The sequence below is a fragment of the Podarcis melisellensis genome (genome assembly GCF_964234715.1).
Source record: "Podarcis melisellensis genome assembly, chromosome: 8".
NCBI classification, from domain to species: Eukaryota; Metazoa; Chordata; class Lepidosauria; order Squamata; family Lacertidae; genus Podarcis; species Podarcis melisellensis.
The window spans coordinates 73,075,559-73,094,281 of record NC_138540.1 but is presented as its reverse complement, the minus strand read 5'-3'; the positions used below and the strand labels follow the sequence as shown (position 1 = coordinate 73,094,281).

The 18,723-nt window shown below is 49.6% G+C and overlaps 1 protein-coding gene across 1 annotated transcript in view; it reads left to right on the top strand.

Moving 5' to 3' along the window:
* HPN (hepsin) overlaps nucleotides 1-17,249 on the top strand; it is a 29,460-nt gene extending 12,211 nt beyond the window's left edge. Inside the window, exons 6-13 of the mRNA XM_081920769.1 lie at nucleotides 1,539-1,661; nucleotides 3,878-3,918; nucleotides 6,286-6,451; nucleotides 8,038-8,228; nucleotides 9,068-9,163; nucleotides 10,170-10,312; nucleotides 12,569-12,733; nucleotides 14,089-17,249. Coding sequence (XP_081776895.1) covers nucleotides 1,539-1,661; nucleotides 3,878-3,918; nucleotides 6,286-6,451; nucleotides 8,038-8,228; nucleotides 9,068-9,163; nucleotides 10,170-10,312; nucleotides 12,569-12,733; nucleotides 14,089-14,127 — 964 coding nt within the window. The 3' untranslated portion in view covers nucleotides 14,128-17,249. The remainder of the gene's footprint in view (nucleotides 1-1,538; nucleotides 1,662-3,877; nucleotides 3,919-6,285; nucleotides 6,452-8,037; nucleotides 8,229-9,067; nucleotides 9,164-10,169; nucleotides 10,313-12,568; nucleotides 12,734-14,088) is intronic.
* Nucleotides 17,250-18,723: the final 1,474 nt, after the last annotated feature.

The following is an 18,723-nucleotide window of genomic DNA, read 5'->3' as shown; positions in this document are numbered from 1 at the left end:
AGCAGAGGAGGCCTTTTGGAGCAGAAGTTTAGAAGAGGGAGCCTCGTCAGCCCACCTTGTCACATAAGAGGGAGAAAACTTGCACCAGCTGAGATGCTCTCTTCTACATAGTACACAGGACCACCCACCTCCTCTGCTTTTTAACTTGGCCATCATAATTTTATTTATTTCACAAAAAGTTTACACTGCTTTATTGTAATGAAGCCTCACAGCAGCTTGCAAAAAAGAATAAAACCACCAGTAAAAAACAATTATTTAAAACCTTAAAAAAACAAGTAAATGATAAGTTAAAAACCTGATTAAGACGCATGCCAGCATTCAACATAACCGATGCCCACATGGGTCTGTAGCCCTTTCCAGGCATTAATTGCATGTAGAGCTTTTCACCTGTGGAAAGGGAAATAGGGCTACATCGACTACATCCCAGCATTGCAACCCCGCCTGCTCTGCGTTTAGCTCAGGTTCCTGAGAGCTTCCCTTTGTGGATGGCCACACTGATCACATAGACACTGAGGACAGATCCCCCTGTTTCTGCACATGAGAACTGTGGCTGCATTCAGTGTGTGAGAAGGGCTTTGGAGACATTGGCCACTGGTAGGACTTGCGTGAGAGGTGAGACCAGTTGAGAGATGTAGGTAGGGCTGGTCCGGTCTAAGGAGCCTTGGAAAACGGATGGGATTGGACATGCTTCCTCCCCAAACTGTTGGGCTGAACCAAATGGTCATGTTTGGGTCTTGTTTTGTTCACCCCAAAGAGTGGATTGTGTTCAGGGCATGATCAAAGCAGCCTGCAGCATGCCCTTCCCCTGAGCCAGAGAAGGGAGGCTCAGTGCCAGAGCACCTGCTTTTGGTGCAGAAGGCAGCAGGATGAATCCCTGGCATATTTAGCTCAAAAGCAGCCAATATTGAGCAGCTGTATTCTGCTCCAAAGCTTTAGCATTGGAGGGGGTTGGACTAGATGACTCCTTGGTCATCTTCCAACTCTACGATTCTATGGAAGCTGGGGGGGGGGGAGAGGGTGGTAAGCTGGCGCTTTCTAGATTTTGTTGGACACCAGTTCCCATCAGCCCCAGGTAGCATGGCCAGTGGTCAAGGATGATGGGAATTCAACAATACGTGGAGAACCTCAAGAGGTATTGGAGAACAGGGCTGAGAGAGTCTTCTGCCCAGGTGGGTGACTCAATCTAGAGTTAGGGCAATGCTTCCTGTAGTGGTCACATGGGCGATCCTGGCCACTCAGGGGCCCTTCTAAGGCAAGCATAGTCAAACTCGGCCCTCCAGATGTTTTGGGACTACAACTCCCATCATCCCTCACTAACAGGACCAGTGGTCAGGGATGATGGGAGTTGTAGACCCGAAGCATCTGAAGGGCTGAGTTTGCCTTTTCCTGTTGTAAGGCAACCTCTTTCATTGCCCTTTAAGAATGACCCTTGAAAATGCACCAAGAGGGCGGGGGAGATCTCTCTGGGTCCTGGTGCTGGGATGTAGGTATGGCTGTTGCATTGATACTGACCCCCTCTGTGTTTGCTTGTGCTTTAGGTCTCTCTCCCATTCAGTTCTGGCTGCTGACAGAGCAGGGGCCAATGGGACGTCGGGCTATTTCTGCGTGGATGAGTCCCGCCTACCTTTTGCGCGAAGGCTGAGCGAGGCCATTGTGGTGTGGTAAAGTACAAGATGGACTAGGGTGGGAGGTGAAATCCAGAAACGTCTGGAAGGCCACAGAATCAAAGCCAAAAACCCTGATGGTGGCTGAGAAGCACTAGGCTAGGTTTCCACAGTATCCCTGACATTTTGTCAAGCTGGGGGTGGGGAACTTAAACACGTTGCAGAGTTCCCCAAAAATAGGCAAATGAGCATAATGGTCACAAATCCAATACATTCAGGATTGGCACAGCCCATAAGAAATCCAGTTGCAGCACTTACAACTTATAAACTTATAACAAAACTTAACACTAAGCATAGTATGTACAGAACATCACACCAGAAGGAAGAGAGATAGAAAGAGAAAGTAAGTCAGTCCCAGGCCCCTTCTGGCCTATATTTATAGTCAGCATGACTTTAACAGAAAGAGATAAGAGAACCAATTTAAGCCAGCTGTACTCAGCTTCTCTGGAGGAATAACCCAAAGACCATGAACCTTCATCTTGTTTCTTTCACAAAGAGAAGGTTCAGGAGCCCTCTTGAATGAATTAGAACAGGAAAGATCTCTACACATCAGATCAGTGCTTTGTGCACTAAGAAATGCAAACTGACACCTTTGACCCTTCTGGGTGGGGCTGATGGGAGTTCAGCAAAATCTGGAGGCCAACAGTTCCCTCTGCCCTGACCTAGGCCTTGTAGGACGACCTAGACTTGGACCTGTTAGGGCAGGCATGGGGACACTCCCCAGGGCCATTCTTGACTCACCAAGGGTTCCATATTTGCCTGCAAGACCGTTTTTGTGGAGCCATGCCCTGCTGTCAACCAGGTGACATCACCTTGATGGGCAGGTTTGATGGACGCAGGGGATTGCAGCGGAAAGCAGGGTTGAAACCCTCCTGCTCCACCCATCAGCAGATGGGGAGTTCAATCCTGCTTGGTCACTGTCTCCCCTCGCTCACCAACTTTGACAGGTGGGCGGAACAACCCACATGCCAATAACCTGATGTTAGACAGATGGAGGTCCCCGCCCACTTGTCAAAACTGACCCATGTTGGTGGGGCCAATAAATGTTCCCCATCTGCTGTTCTAAGGCATTTGGCAGTCCCATATGGTGGATCTCACAGACTTAATCCCAACACTTGGTGACTGGATTATATTCTGTCCGCTTATGCTGCTCTCAGCTGCTAAATACTTGCCCTATTACCCTAACAGTTGGTACTGGGACAGACCCAGGTGTGGGTGACATTGATGGCAGATCACATGGCACATGGTTAAACTACAGTTCCCAGGATTCTTTAGGTGGAAGTTGTGCTTTAGATGTGTCTTGGATGAGCTGTAACTGTACTCAAGAGTGAGCACAGATATACTAGGAAAAGCACATCCAGCACCAGAATGCTCACTCTTTCTCTGAAGCTTCATCACCATATGCGTATACCAACAAACTGAATGTTGGCTCAGCCTTACCCCACCCTCTGCTGTTTGGGCAGCCTGCCTGTCTCTTTGTTCATTTTTAAAAGCATCTCATGAATGCTCATGGGTGCATACATTCATCTGTTGCCTACAGCTGGCTTCTGGTGCAAACTTGCAGAAGTGTGAGTTATTGGGGTTTTGCTTAGAGTTTGACCCTGGAGAGAAAGAGGTACCGTTGCAATAAACCCAATAAGGGCTTAAAGCAGGCTTCCTTAACCTCAGCCCTCCAGATGTTTTGAGACTACAATTCCCATCATCCCTGACCACTGGTCCTGCTAGCTAGGGATCATGGGAGTTGCAGGCCTAAAACATCTGCCTGGCTTAAAGTCACCGTAAGTGTGTGACATTGACATGGCCAAGGTCATTGAGTTCATAATGATACTGGTGGCTGTGTGTAAGCTAGGCTTTTGAAAACAACAGCTTCCCCACCCAGCTCTGCACTGGGAAAAGGCACACCCTGTGTGAATTAAAATAAGTGAAAATATCCTTAATGTGCCTATTTTACATCATTCCCCTGCTAGCCACAGGGAACACAAGGGACTTTTAGGGCCATTATAAACCCTACTCAATGTGAATTCCAGCTTTCAAGTTAGCGAGAAACTGCACCATTGGAAATCAAATGCAGGTGGAGATGTTCAGGAACATGAACTCCCCACCTGGCAGAAAGCTCAACTTGCAATGAACCTGGAATACACACGTTCCTGTTGAAGGTTCGCTCTCCTTCCTTTCTGCAGCTGAGCCCTCTCCTCTTTCTCTTTCTCTCACAGCGAATGCCCGACAGGCCGATTCCTGGCAACGCTATGCCAAGGTATGGATACCCCGAACCCTCCCAAGGGCACCGTCTTGATCCACCTGCCTACGTACAGGTCTCTCTCTTTCTCTCTCTCTCTCTGCCTGCTATCTTGAAGTTCCTCTAACTCTTTCCCAAGTCTCCTTCTGTTGTTCAAATGCCATTAACAGCTTTTCATTTTCTTCTTCTGACCTGCTCACACCTAAACACCCCTTGGGACAGTGGAGGCTGGTCTGTTAGGGCAAATACAGTACGCACTGCCAGCCTCAGCAAGCCCCCACCTGCCTGCCTTCTTATTTCCAACCAAACCGGGAAGTCCAGAAGGTGGCCCTGACTGCCAGCGGCCAGCATCCTCCTCCTCAGTCTCATTGCTGCCCTTGTAGAAATCATCAGGGAGGACAGGGGCAAAACCACAACTGACATTGGCTCTCTGGCTCCACCTACTGTTGGACTCCCTGCCTTCCACCCTACCAGCCCCAATTAGCACCAGCCATCACTGCCTTTTTAGTTTACTGGCCTTGGTGCTAATGCGAATGTGATCTCATGAAAGCAGACAGAAACTTGCCTCAGAACAAGGAAAGAAAGGCAAGGTCAGCTCTAGCTTTGAGGAAGCCATCCGCAGGGTGCCCTCTGGTGGGTTCCTCTGTTGCCAGCAGGTTTACCCATTAGGAGTGGGTCAATGCCTGGCAGCCGCCATTTAAATTTCCCACTATGCCCCTGACGGCTCTGATGACCTTGTGTGAAATGGAAATCGTGAGTGCCAGTCAGTGTGTGTGTGAAATTAAAGGGAGCTCAGGGAAGGTTGTGACACTCAGCCCAGCCAGGAACCCCAGTAACTGCCCCCCAAAAGCTGTGTGGTGAAGCTGGGACCGGACAAAGGTTGTAGAAATCTACGGACTCATTAGTTGCCAGTAAATGTTAGCAACCCACATTGCCTCTTACCGAGGAATGGCTAAGGAAATACTGTGTGAAGCTTAGGGATGGCAGTCAACACCCTGAGATGGCGGAGAAAACATGGCCTCTGTTTATTGGTCCACCCAATAAACGTGGCCATTTGGCATTTCGTTTTTAAGCTTGCTTGCCTTTTGTGTGGTAACTCTGCCAAGCAGTGCTACAGTTCCCAATGTTCCCTGAGAAGAGGGCTTGATGGTTAAACTATTCTGGGAGCTGTAGTTCTCTGAGGGGGAATGCAGGTCTCCTAATTACTCTTTGGCACCCTCAACAAACGACAGGGCCTAGAATTCTCTGTGGGAAACCATGACTTAGGACAGGGCGTGCCGTGGGGCTCAGCTGCCCTACAGCTGGGGGGGAGGCAGTGGGCGGACAGTGCGAAGCCTGCGGGTGCCTGAGATGTGAGGTCTGCCCGCCATTTTGCCACCTCCCTCAGGGTGACACCCAGGGTAGCCCGCACCCCCACACTCCCCTTCCTATGCCCCTGTGTGGCCCATGGCTCGCTCTTCATGCAGCAGAATGAGGTGGCAGGATTCTGAGGCAGGGGTTTGCATTGTACTATTTCAGGCAGGAGGAGGTGGATACCACTTAAGAATGCTCCCTTAAATAAAAACTTGAGATGGCAAGTTGAAAACAAAAACACAGGCCTATCCCATCAGGGAGAAAACTTCTAACCCAGCTGCTCCCTGTTGCACTAGTTTTCTATTTGTGGGGATGTTGTGGTTTTTTATGTGCTTAGCATTTAAAAAAAAAGCCCCCCCAAACCCCAACAACACCTGACATGGTACAGGCCATATCCAGATAACTCTGGTCTCTGCCACTAATATGTTGGCGTATACTGAGGTAAGGGCAAGGAGGAGCCTGGTCCAAACAGGGTCTGCTCCCTTGGCACATGTGGAGATGGCTGAAACAGTTGAATAATACCAAACCCCTGAACATCCACACCACTGAAACACTTGAATAATAAGGAAACGTCTCATTTGTGGGCAGCAGAGGCTGTGCCTGGGGCAGGTCTGTGAATTATTTTGATGGCATGCAAGGGTTGTGTGAACCTCCCCTCTGCATTATGTAGCATACAGGAGGTAGCGATGACCACCAACTAGGATTATTTTAAGAGAGGATTAGACGAAGTTGGGGATGTTTACAAGGCTTTCATTAGCTACTAGGCCATTGGAACCAAAGTTGGTGTGCATGTTCAAGACAGTATTCTGCAGGTCAGGTATGAAACTCAGCTCAAACCCATAGATCTGATTTTGTTCGTTACTCTGTAGCAATTGTGGGAATGGGTTAGACTATTTAAAAAAAATGTATCTCAAATCCTAGAGGGTAGCCAGGAAATGGCCCCCAGTTATAAGTGACGTTACCTGATCACCTGAGGTGTTTTTAGCCAGATCCTGCCCCTTGAAGAACTCATGCCTGTTGTGTTCTTTGCAGACTGTGGACGTAGAAAGTTGTCCGTGGACCGCATTGTGGGAGGACAGGACGCCAGCTTGGGCAAATGGCCATGGCAAGTCAGCCTGCGCTATGATGGGACGCACCTTTGCGGTGGCTCCATCATCTCCAATGAGTGGGTTATCACGGCTGCACACTGCTTCCCAGAGTAAGTCCCTGCCATATTTGTGTTTGCTATTGTGATGGCTCCCAACTTGGTAAGGTTGCTCCTCTCAGGGCTTGCCTTGATGTTTTAGAGTGTTTACTAGGATGTGTGAGCCCATCTGAAGGTAGCCCTGTTCAGGGAAGTTTCTAATGGTTGTTGTCTTACTGTGTTTTTAATATTTTGTTGGGAGCTGCCCAGAGTGCTTGGGGCAACCCAGTCAGATGGGTGATATATTATTAATATTAAAAACAACAGCAACATGAAAAATTGAACTGAATGGCCTCAGTTGGCTTCAGTTTTAATTTGTTCCAAAACAGATGTGATTAGAAATTAACGAATCATGGAATTGAAGAGTAGGAAGGGACTACAAGAGTCATCAAGTCCAACCCTCTGCAATGCAGGAATCTCAACTAGATCATACATTACAGATGGCCACCCAACATCTGCTTAAAAACCTCCAATGCCCAAGAGGCCACCACCTTCAGAGAGAGTCTATTCCATGGCTGAACAGCTCTTATTGTCAGAACGTTCTTCCCGGTGTTTAGTCAGAGTCTTCTTTCTTGTACAGTGGACGCTCGGGTTGCGAACATGATCCGTGCAGGAGGCAAGTTCGCAACCCGCAGTGCCGCGTCTGCGCATGCGCGGGTTGCGATTCAGTGCTTCTGCACATGTGCAAAGCACGATTTTACACTTCTGTGCATGTGAGACTGCTGAAACCCGGAAGTAACCCGTTCTGGTATTTCTGGGTTTTGGCACGTCCGTAACCCGAAAAAATGCAACCTGAAGTGTCTGTGACCTGAGGTATGACAGTAACTTGAATCCTAGCCTTCAGAGCAGGACAAAACAAGTTTGCTGCATCTACCATGTGGCAGCACTTGAGATATTTAGCTCTTTACCAGGCTAAACATACCCAACTCCCTCAACCGTTCCTCATAAGGCTTGGTTTCCAGACCCTTGATCATGTTGGTTGCCCTCCTCTGCACCTGTTCCAGCTTGCCATTATCCTTGAATTGTGGTACCCAGAACTGGATACAGCCTTCCAGATGTGGTCTGAGCAAGGTGGAAGAGAGTGGGACTATTATTTCCCCTGATTGGGATACCAGAATAGCATTGGCTTTTTTTTTGCTGCTGCTGCTGCTGCACCACGCTGTTGACTCACGTTAAGCTTGTGATCTACTAAGACCCCTAGATCCCTTTCACATGTACTACTGTCAATCCAGGTGTACAAATGTGTTCGTTCTGTTGGAGGTTTTCCCATCGGCATCTGGTAGGCCTCTGTGAGACAGGATGCTGGACTAGATGGGCCACTGGCCTGATCCAGCAACCTCTTCTCATTCACACCCACCCACAAGCCACCAACAACCCTGGCAATGTTGTATAGCTGTCCTCCTCCAATCTCTTTCTGATAGCTGATAGCTCAGTTGGTAGAGCATGAGACTCTTAATCTCAGGGCCATGGGTTCGAGGCCCCACGTTGGGCAAAATATTCCAGCATTGCAGGGGATTGGCCTAGATGGCCCTTGCATTCCCTTCCACCTCTATGATTAATTTCGATTTTGATTTCAACAAGTCTCCCCCATCTCTCTGCAGGAGGAATCGAGCACCAAGCAGGTGGCGGGTGTTTGTGGGAGCCGTTTCCCAGCGCTCTGCTAAGGGGCTGCAGGTGGGTGTGACAAGTGTCGTGTACCACGGTGGCTACCAGCCCTTCCTGGATCCCAACAGCGAGGAGAACAGCAACGACATCGCCCTGATGCACTTGGCAACGCCCCTTTCCTTTAACGGTGAGAATGTGGTGTCAGGAAGGTGGTTTGGGGAAAGAGTTATTAAGAGCCTGTGGGGCAGGGGTGGGGAATCTGTGAGCCCTGGTTGTTGGACTCCTCCTCCCCCTGGGCCTCCCCAAAATCCACCCAGGGAGGAGGGGAGAGGGAAGTTGGGCGGGAAGAAATGTGCTGATGGAGCGATCATAATAGCACAGTGTTGAGATCCATCCATACGATTCCCAAGCCATGCCAGTTATGAGGTTGCTAGCATGATTATATAGCATGTCACCTGCCTTGCAACCTTATGATGAAGGGCAAGGGAGAAATCGGAGGAAGGAAGGAATGTACGCTTGCATGTCCTATGGGGCTGCGATGTACCGCAATGCAGAACTTGCCTTTCAAATTAAGGTGAAGGTTGCGCCCAAGCTTCAACTTGGGGCAACCACAGCAGAAAAAAGGTAACTCTGCATTCAAACCAGTGCTGGGGTTCAACATCTAATGGGTGATGGGCCTGGGCACCTGCACACTGGCAGTGCCAAGCAGCCAACTGAGTTTTTTGGCTTTCAGGAGAGTAAATGGGTGACAGTGTGAGCAACCACAGCTGTCAGAAGAGGCAATAGCCACCATCACCTGCTCTCTCTTCTGCAGCATGTCTGTTTGTGGGAGACTGATTGTGCTTTCCCCAAACTCCCTTTCCCCCTCTGGAAAAAACGAGGAGTCAGCCCAGTGCATAATATTCATGTTTCTGAGTGTGTATGTGAGAGACAGAAAAGAAAAACCCATGGATGTGAGTGACCCAGAAGCTAGGAGGCAGGATGAAAAAATTCATTTGCCTTTCGACAATACTTTTCTCCCCACAGAATATATCCAGCCCATCTGCCTGCCAGCTTTGGGCCAGCCTTTGGTGGACGGCAAGATCTGTATCGTTACTGGCTGGGGCAACACCCAGTACTATGGTAAGTACCTCTTGCCACTGCTAAGATGGCAGCAGCTCTTGCAAGCTGTGTTGTGTATCCTTCCCACTTCTTATGCAAGTACAGAAATGGCTGTGGGCTGCATCATTCACCTGATAACCTCAGAATTCTGTCGGTTCATTTTTAAAAGCTGCGAGGCTTCAAGGCAGGTTTAATTGATGTGGGCCATTCCTTAAAAAAAATAACAACCCAGGAGCCAAAGGGAGAACTGATGTAAGGGCCAATAAAAGCAGAATACAAAGCAAGTAGATGTGGGCTTGCTTGCTTGCCCTCCAGTGTCTTTTAGGTTGCGGAACTTAGCCTGCCATGATACAGAATCCCTGTAATTTTGACTATTTCCCCTGCTTATATGCAGACGACATACAGCTCTGGTTACAGGGAGGTGAGATGAAAAGTGGTGTTTCAGTTGCAGCCCCTTGCATCACTCTGAGCTGCCCATTTTGGCAGCTGTTGCTGCTTCTACTGGGAGTTAATCCCATAGTGCTAACAATGCCCTGTATTCCAGTACAGAAACTGTTCTTAACCTGAGGTACCACTTTAGCTAATGGGGCCTCCTGCTGCCGCCACGCCGCCACCACGTGATTTCTGTTCTCATCCTGAAGCAAAGTTCTTAACCTGAGGTACTATTTCTGGGTTAGCAGAGTCTGTAACCTGAAGCATCTGTAACCTGAAGCACCACTGTATTGTGAGGAAGAGAGATAAACTCCTCTCGGCCTACGTTCTCCACATTGACCCCTTTGCTCATTGCACTTCCTTGTGGAAGCGAGCATCGCTCTGTGGTGGAGCACACTTTCCGGGTGCAGAAGGCCTCGGCTTCAAACCCTGGCATCTCCAAGGATCAAGGGAGCAGGCAATACGAAAGACCTCTGCCAGAAGTACCGGAGACCTGTTGCCAGCCAGAGCTGACTGCACTGGGTCAATGGACAGATAAGTCCAACCTGTTTACTAAGCCTGCTTTCCTATGGCACTCGGTTCTTCCACTTTGTAGGGCAACAGTCTGACGTGCTGCAAGAAGCCAGCGTGCCCATCATCAGCACCAGTGTCTGCAACAGCCCCGACTACTATGGAAGCCAGATCAGGCCCAGGATGTTCTGCGCTGGCTTTGCTGCCGGCGGAACAGATGCCTGCCAGGTAGGTTGTGCTGGGCAGTGGGCAAGGGCAGGGCTGGGGAGGCAAGGGAATATAAGTTATTGAAGGTGGGCGAGGTGTGGTGGACTGCATTTAGAAAGAGAGAGCAAGGTGTGGGTGTTTGGCAGAGGTGGAGAACATTTGGTCATCCAGATTTGGCTGGTCTGCATCATTCATCATCCGTGACCATAAACCATTCTGGCTGGAGCTGATGGGAATCCGGGGGGTTGGGGTGGTACAAATTCCCTCATCTTTAGTGTTTAGTAGACTATTTGCCAAACAGCAAAGCAGAGCAGGATGCATGGTGAATTTGTTCAGACACAAAGTGACCCAGGCAAAAAATATCATGGCCAACAACTCACATTTCTTCCCTACAAGGTTTATCCCTTAAATTATCTTAGATGCTTTTTCTAATGTGTGTGTGTGTTTTATGAGCAAGAGGTAAAGGACAACCAGCGTTGGTTCAGCCAGTTGGCTTCTCTGCCCGCTAGAATGGAGGGCAAAAGGCTTTTAAACCTCTTCTTCCTGTGAAGAGAGACAGAGGCTCAGTCAGAATTTCTCCCCTTGTGTGCCCTAGCTGTTGAACTTTGGCCTGCACGGGATAACATGTATGCTATGGGAATGTTTTTCTTCTGTTTGAAAAAAAACACACCAAAAACCATAATGGCAGCCACGAGGGTTTCAGATTAGGATCATGGGGTTGTGACAGGGCATTAAAATTAGAGATTAGGTTTAAAAAATGTAGCACATGTACAAGTTGATCAGACCTGCACACATAGGTAGTAGGAGATTATTAAATAGCTTTATTGGTTACAAATGCCTGATTGGAGCTGGAATGAGGCATATAACATCTCTGGGGAACATGAATGATGGGGGGAAAGGGGCTTACTCTTTCCCTGTGCCTTTCCCTGCTGAAAATTGTCCCTCCAGAACTTACCGTATTTTTCGCACCATAGGACGCACTTTTTCCCCTCAAAAAATGAAGGGGAAATGTGTGTGCGTCCTATGGTGCGAATGCAGGCTTTCGCTGAAGCCTGGAGAGTGAGAGGGGTCGGTGCGCACCGACCCCTCACGCTCTCCAGGCTTCGCGGACCTCTTCGCAAGGAGCGGGACCACTCCGGCTCCTTGCGGAGAGTTGCCAGCATGCCGAAGCCTGCGCGCGCTGAGCTCAGCGCGCCCAGGCTTCGCGGACCTCTCTGCAAGGAGCCGGAGCGCTCCGGCTCCTTGCGGCCAGTTGCCAGCATGGCGAAGCCTGCGCGCGCTGAGCTCAGCGCGCCCAGGCTTCGCGGACCTCTCCGCAAGGAGCCGGAGCGCTCCCACGGCTTGCAGAGAGCTGCCTGTTTGCGGGCTGGGGTCGGGGGAAGCTCGAGCTTCCCCCGCCCCAGCCCCGCGCCTGGGGGGGGAAAATAATTTTTTCCCCTTTATTCCCCCCCCCAAAATGGGTGCGCCCTATGGTCCGGTGCGCCCTATGGTGCGAAAAATACGGTAATTCTTGCCCTCAAAGGCACCACTGCAGTTCCAACCCACAGCTGTGGGCTTTGATTGGCCTGTGTTTCTGCTTCAGCACCCTGGCCTTACCTGGTCCACATTTCTAGTTAGAGTGCTATACTATAATTATAATAAGAGTAAGATTAAGAATAAAAAATTATTTATATCCCACCCATCTGGCTGGGTTTCCCCAGCCACTCTGGGCGGCTCACAACAGAATATTACGAATACGACAAAACATCAAACATTAATAACTTCCCAATACAAGGCTGCCTTCAGATGTCTTCTAAAAGTCAGATTGTTGTTTATTTCCTTGACATCTGATGGGAGGGTGTTCCACAGGGAGGGCACCACTACTGAGAAGGCCCTCTGCCTGGTTCCCTATAACCTCACTTCTCGCAGTGAGGGAACCACCAGGAGGCCCTCGGAGCCGGACGTCAGTGTCTGGGCTGGGATGATGGAGGTGGAGATGCTCCTTCAGGTATACTGAGCCGAGGCCATTTTGGGCTTTAAAGGTCAACACCAAGTCTTTTGACTTGTGCTTGGAAACGTACTGGGAGCCAATGTAGGTCTTTCAGGACCGGTGTTACATGGTCTTGGCAGCCACTCCCAGTCACCAGTCTTGCCGCTGCATTCTGGATTAGTTGCAGTTTCCGGGTCACCTTCAAAGGTAGCCCCACGTAGAGCGTGTTGCAGTAGTCTAAGCGGGAGATAACCAGAGCCTGGTGGAATGAGCAAGGGTTGTAACTCCTGCTTTCTTCTGCCTGGCAGGGTGACAGCGGCGGTCCCTTTGTGTGTGAGGATGGCATCTCCCGGACTTCCCGCTGGAGGCTCTGTGGCATTGTGAGCTGGGGCACCGGCTGCGCCCTGGCCAATAAACCAGGGGTCTACACAAAGGTCAACGACTTTCAAGGGTGGATCTATCGTGCCATGAAGGTAAAGGGCACCCGGGGCAGTTGGGTGAATCAGTTGCAGGAAAAGCAACAGGGAGAGGCTTGCGGCACCCTAAAAGTTAATGCAGCGGTTGGCAGCCTTTTGGGGATGGTGCTTGTGCGATGGGAACGGAGGCAATTGGCTGGCAGGCAGTGACTCCAAGCCTCCTTTCCGCAGGAATCAGTTGCACTAGTGAGTAGGAAGTCAGGTCATGCAGCCAGTTCAGCAAGATTGAAGGTGATGACTTTCGCGATGCCCTGCTTTAGGCAGGTGTCAGCTGTGATATCGAGTTTCTGATAGGTATCTCGGCAGCTTAGCCGACCCCAGAAGGCTGATCTCAATCAGCTGACTGCCTCCCTTGCCATTGCACAATTGGGGATGCGCTTTAAGGCTCCTGGTTGTGCCTGGGAAGACCTGTCTATCTGCCAAACAACCAACATCATCACCATCGTATATTTATATGCCACCTATTTGTCTGCGTTGCCCGCGCCACTCTGAGCAGAATTGAACAAATTATGAAACCATGGTAAAACATCAAACATTAAAAACTTCCCTATACAGGGCTGCCTTCAGATACTTTCTAAAAGTCAGATAATTGTTTATTTCTGATGGGAAGGGGTTCCACAGGGTGCCTGGTTCCCTGTAACTTCAGGGAAGAGCCAATGTGGTATAGTGGTTAAGAGCGGTAGACTCGTAATCTGGTGAACCGGGTTTGTGTCTCGTCTCCTCCACATGCAGCTGCTGGGTGACTTGGTCTAGTCGCACTTCTCTGAAGTCTCTCAGCCCCACTCACCTCTCAGAGTGTTTGTTGTGGGGGAGGAAGGGAAAGGAGAATGTTAGCTGCTTTGAGACTCCTTCGGGTAGCGATAAAGCAGGATATCAAACCCAAGCTCTTTTTCTTGCAATGCGGGAACTGCTAGAAGGCCCTTGGAGGTGGTTGTCAGTGTCTGGGCTGAACGATGGGGGTGGAGATGCTCCTTCAGGTATACAAGGCTGAAACCATTTAGGGCTTTAAAGGTCAGCACCAACACTTTGAACTGTGCTTGGAAACGTACTGGGATGTCACATAAAATGTCAAGCGTAGGGCAGGTTGGTGTGGTTTGAGGGGAAATGGCCTTGTGGGCCAAACTGAGACCCACACTGGGCCTGATTAGGCCAGTCGGAGGTTCCAAACCCCTGTGTTACAACATCCACTGGTTAACTGGTGTCCAATGTAAAAGATCTCAAGTGAGCACATAACCAGTGCATTGCTGTGGAAAGGCAAGGGAACACCTCTCCTGTCCTCCCAGCACATCTGTCTGTCTGAAGGCCCCAGAAAGATGCACAGCCTGCCTCTCCTTTTGTTTCCCCTCCTGCAGACTCACTCCCATGCCAGTGGAATGGTGATCCAGGACTGAAGCCCCGGAAGAGCAATGCTGAGCCGTCTCCGCCTCGCCAACCTCCCCCCTTCCAGTGTGAGACTGCTGCATTAAACAAAATGGGGTGGGGTGGGGCAAAAATGAGATTTTTCAGAGAACAAACATTGTCCCATCCAACTGTGTGCTCTGGCATAGCCTCATGGAATAGGGCAGGGGAGCCCTTCTACACTGTGAAGTCACCGCTCCTCGCTGGCCCTTTAAACATCTGCCAATATGATGCCTTTGCTTTGCCAGCCTATCAAAGGGGTGCTTCTGGTTCTTTAATGGCCCATCTAGGAATGAGGGTTGGCCTTGCTTCCCAGGACACCTGCGACTGGCTAATCTGTGGTTGCTTTGGTGTGGCTCATTACCCAGATCACACGAATGTGAGACCCTTAAAGTATTGAATTCTGGCAGGTCAAGAATTTCAAAAGCAAAGGCCCAATCCTTGGAAGTTTTTCCCAGCTATAAAGAAGGGCAGAAGCTGCATTTAAAGGGAACCCCCACAGCAACTTCTCACACTGCCCCAGGTTACACTCAGGATGGATGAAACCATCATGATTTCTGACTTGAAACTGGGGTTTCCTGATTGTCCTGATTTCAAGGCTTGGTCCCCCCCCAGTTCCGCCCCAGCAGCGGATCCTGCCTCCCTGCCCCTTGCAGCATGGCAGCCAACTACGAGCTTGGCAGTGCGGCTTGATGATGTCATTTCCCAGGATGCCGCTGGAAGCTGAGACACACACAGAGAGACAGAGAGGCGGAGCATGGGCTTAAAAGGGCTGTGGTGCAGATTGGAGCCAGCAGCGGTGGGGGAGAGTATTGAGCTGCTAGCAGGGTGGGGAAGAGGTCGGTGGGAAAAGGAATGGAGGGCTTGGTGCCCGGGGCTAGGGTCCCGCCCAGTCACCTGCAAGGTGGCAGCAGTGCCTCTGAGCATGTACAGAATGCACACATGCATATTTCTACTCCTCCTCCCACTCCCCCCCAGCCAGAAACGCCTTGCATTCCTCAGATGAAAATGCCCTGATTTCCATCTTAGGAATATCGAAGGGTATGCCCCAAGCCTTGTTCTGTGGACCTTTGGCTCTCAGGTGATTTTGTCAGGTGATTTCTCTAGGTCATTGGTCTCCAAATGGTAGGTTGCACCCTAAGATGAGATTGGTTGTACAAGTGATACCACCACCATTTTCGTATATTTTTTTAAAAAATTGTTCAGGGGTTTTAAAGAGCAAATGTCGTAAGACAGACTTGGAGAGCATATGTGTTGTGTTATAGCATGAATAACAGAACTTACCACAGGGGGCTCAGATCTAGAAGGGGAAACAGTTGAACTGACGACAGGAAGTCTTGAGGAGGAGATACTCCCTTACTACAGTTTGCTAAGGGCAAATTTGGAACACAATAGAAGCAGACCCATGCAGAGGGGGCCGGGCGTTGGGTTCCCTTGCCCTCAGAGGGCTAAGCCAGCCAGTACCACCCCTCTCTCCCTGCCAGGGACCGGCTGCTGTTTTGTTTGAGTTGATGACTTCCGCCCCAGGCCTCAGACATGGGCCTGAGTAAAAGAGTTTACTTCCACTTACCTGAAGTTTGCAAGCATTTTTAGGGAAACTGACAGGACCAATAGAAAGCGGGCCCACGTTTTATACGAGGGCAAAATATCAATATCTGACCCAAAGAGCCTCATTTGGAGTCCAGGGAGGATATTACTGAGGGTTGGATACCCTCCGCCAGTCTCCCGTTTCCCTTCTGGATGGGAAGATGTCAGGAAGGATTGACCAGCTGTTCTGTGCATTTTCCATCTGTCCTTTTAACAAGATTGAGTACATTTTGGGGAGGGCTTTATTAGGGTACTTTTAGCCCTCCAGTACAGACTTAAGAGCTATGTTTGTATATTCCATTGAGGATCTGTTGCTGCCCCCACTCTAGCATTTTCCACAGGTGAAAATAGCCGCCAATAATGTTGAATCTGTCGGTTTTCCTCCATCACACGCACATTGCAGACTTGGAAAAAAAGCCTAGCACAGATATTAATCTTCAGGTATTAATCTGTTATTGTCTGCATACAGAATGGGTGTACTCTATCTCTGCATCCCCATGATAAAAAGATCCGTTGTATGCACTGGGAAATTAAGAACCAGAAACTGCTTCAGTTTCGTATTAGAAATTCCATTAAGGATTATTTTGGGTCTGCACACAAGTGATACACCGGCCTTCCCAAACCTGATAACCTCCATAAGCTTTGGACTACATTTCCCACCATGCCTGAGCCCAATGCCCCTGGTGGCTGATGGGAGTTGTAGTCTAGTCCAATGCATCTGCAGAGCACCAGCATGAGGAAGGCTGTTGGAATCAAAGGGTAACTTCTCACTTTCTTGACATTCCGATGAATGTACAAGCACCCAGCTGTCCAAAAGCAACTGTAATCTTTAGCATAGCCATGCACACACTCACACTTATTGATTTGGTGGTAATTTGTAAGTTAGTGGCTGGGCTGATCAGATACATTTGATGCCGTGACCAAAAAAGAAGAAGCTGAAATAAAAACATGTGGTTCGCCTATCATAGAATCGTAGCAATGCAGAGTTGGAAGGGACCCTGAGTGTCACCTGATTCAACTCCCTGCAATGCAGGAATCCACAGCCAGCTCTGGGTGGGCTTGAACCACCAACCTTCTGGTTGACAGCCAGGTGCACTAACCCATTGTGCCACTGGAGCATATGAATAAGCCCTGCTGGCTCAGGTCAAGGGCCAATCTCATCCAGCCTTTCTCTCTCTCACGGTGGCCACACAGCTGCCTGTGGGAAGCCCATGTGCAAGGCCTGAGGGCAATGGTGCTCTCCACACTTGTGATTTTCAGTAGCTGTTATTCAGAGGCATGCTGCTGTCTTCAGCATTGGAGGCACACAGCCATTGTGGCCTTATCCACAGAGTTGCCTACATACAGTAATAACCCATCTGGGGCCAGGAAGTATCCCAGAACAGTCCTCTATTATGTCTTCTGATACTGTAAATAGATAACTATGTTGGGTCCCCTCTGTCCTTTGGGACCATGGATCAGTTCACTTAGCTTGTATATATTTGTGTAATTATGACAATTACAGTAAATAAAACCTGTTTTGATTATAGATGGCTCTTGGATTATCTCGCAGACATTTTAGGATCCCCCTCCAAGGCCTAAACAAGGAGCTTCCTGCCTTGCACATCAGTATTGTGTCCCTTGTTTTGGGGAGTGCAGAATGAGGGCCACAGTCCCCCCCCAGCAAAATACACCATTTTGAATACCTGCAAAATTCAATGTTGCTCTAGTATCCTGCAAGGAAGGATGGGCAGCAAGTGTTAATTCACAGTAGTGGGAGGGAAGCTTTTGCAGTTAATGGGGCCTTCCTCTGCCACCGCGCGATTTCTGTTCTCATCCTGAAGCAAAGTTCTTAACCCGAGGTACTATTTCTGCGTTAGCGGAGTCTGTAACCTGAAGCGTCTGTAACCACAGGTACCACTGTATAGAGGGAGAAAATCCCCCATTCTGCACCAGAAAACAAATCACAACTGAACACCATTGCATGGGATCAGGGCCCTAGCTAGGGGGTGGTGAGGTGGGCCCCTGCCAGGGGCGCACATGAGGGGGAGGGCACAAAATCTGCTTAAAATATGTCCATAAATATGTCTATAAATAAAAATATTGGTTATTGCCTCATAAGAAAAGGTTTTTAATAGAGGGTGAATTGAATGAGTGGGGGGTGGGTGGGTTGGAGGAGAGGCAGAAAGAAGAGCTAATCTGTCCATGGATAAGGGGCGCAATCTGGACGGTTCTGCCAGGGTTGCAAGATCACCTAGCTATGGCTCTGCATGGGATGCCAATAATTTGTTTGCCAATGGCAGGAGCTGGGCGGATAGATGATGGAGAAAGGTTTTGTGAGGCCCACAGATAGCTGTGAAGATGTACAGGCTAACACCAGGCCCCTGCCCCCTTGTAGAAGCAACTGTCTTTAAAAGACTGCTTTGGGAGGTACTTTCCTTACAGACTAGGCCCCACCAGGGCTATAGATCACCTGCTTTTCACTGGTGCTGGAGAAGGGAGGGTTAAAAGGCCAGTCTGCCTGCCTGGGATGGCACAAAGGGGATGGACTGGGTGGCTCTGTGCCAGCACAGCTGTGCTCACCAGTGGACTTTCTGAAGCACCATTCCAGGTCAGAGACTGTTTGTGTTTGTGAGTGTTAAGCCAGAGAGACAGAACAGAGATGTAGCTAGCAGGGCCAGTTCACCCATGAAGTGATGTCATGTGCCCCCCCCGGGATCCATGGGGGACAGCAAATGTGGCCCCCACGGCTGCTGTGTTTGTTGCAGCTGCAGCCACTGTATCTCCAGCTGTTGCTGCTTTCCCACACTGGTGAGTATTGAAGTGTATATCGAATGAGAGAGGCACTACATACATCAGCAGGACAGTTTATGCAGTGGCCTTTGCAAACTAGGATTGTCGGTGGCACAATTTTCTAATTTGTTTCAGGTGCCAAAATGTCTTGGGTGAGCCCTGGTTGCTAGTACTCTATCCATCCTGCTGTTCCCCAGAGGCTCTTGAAAGCGTCAGTGTAGAGATCCCAC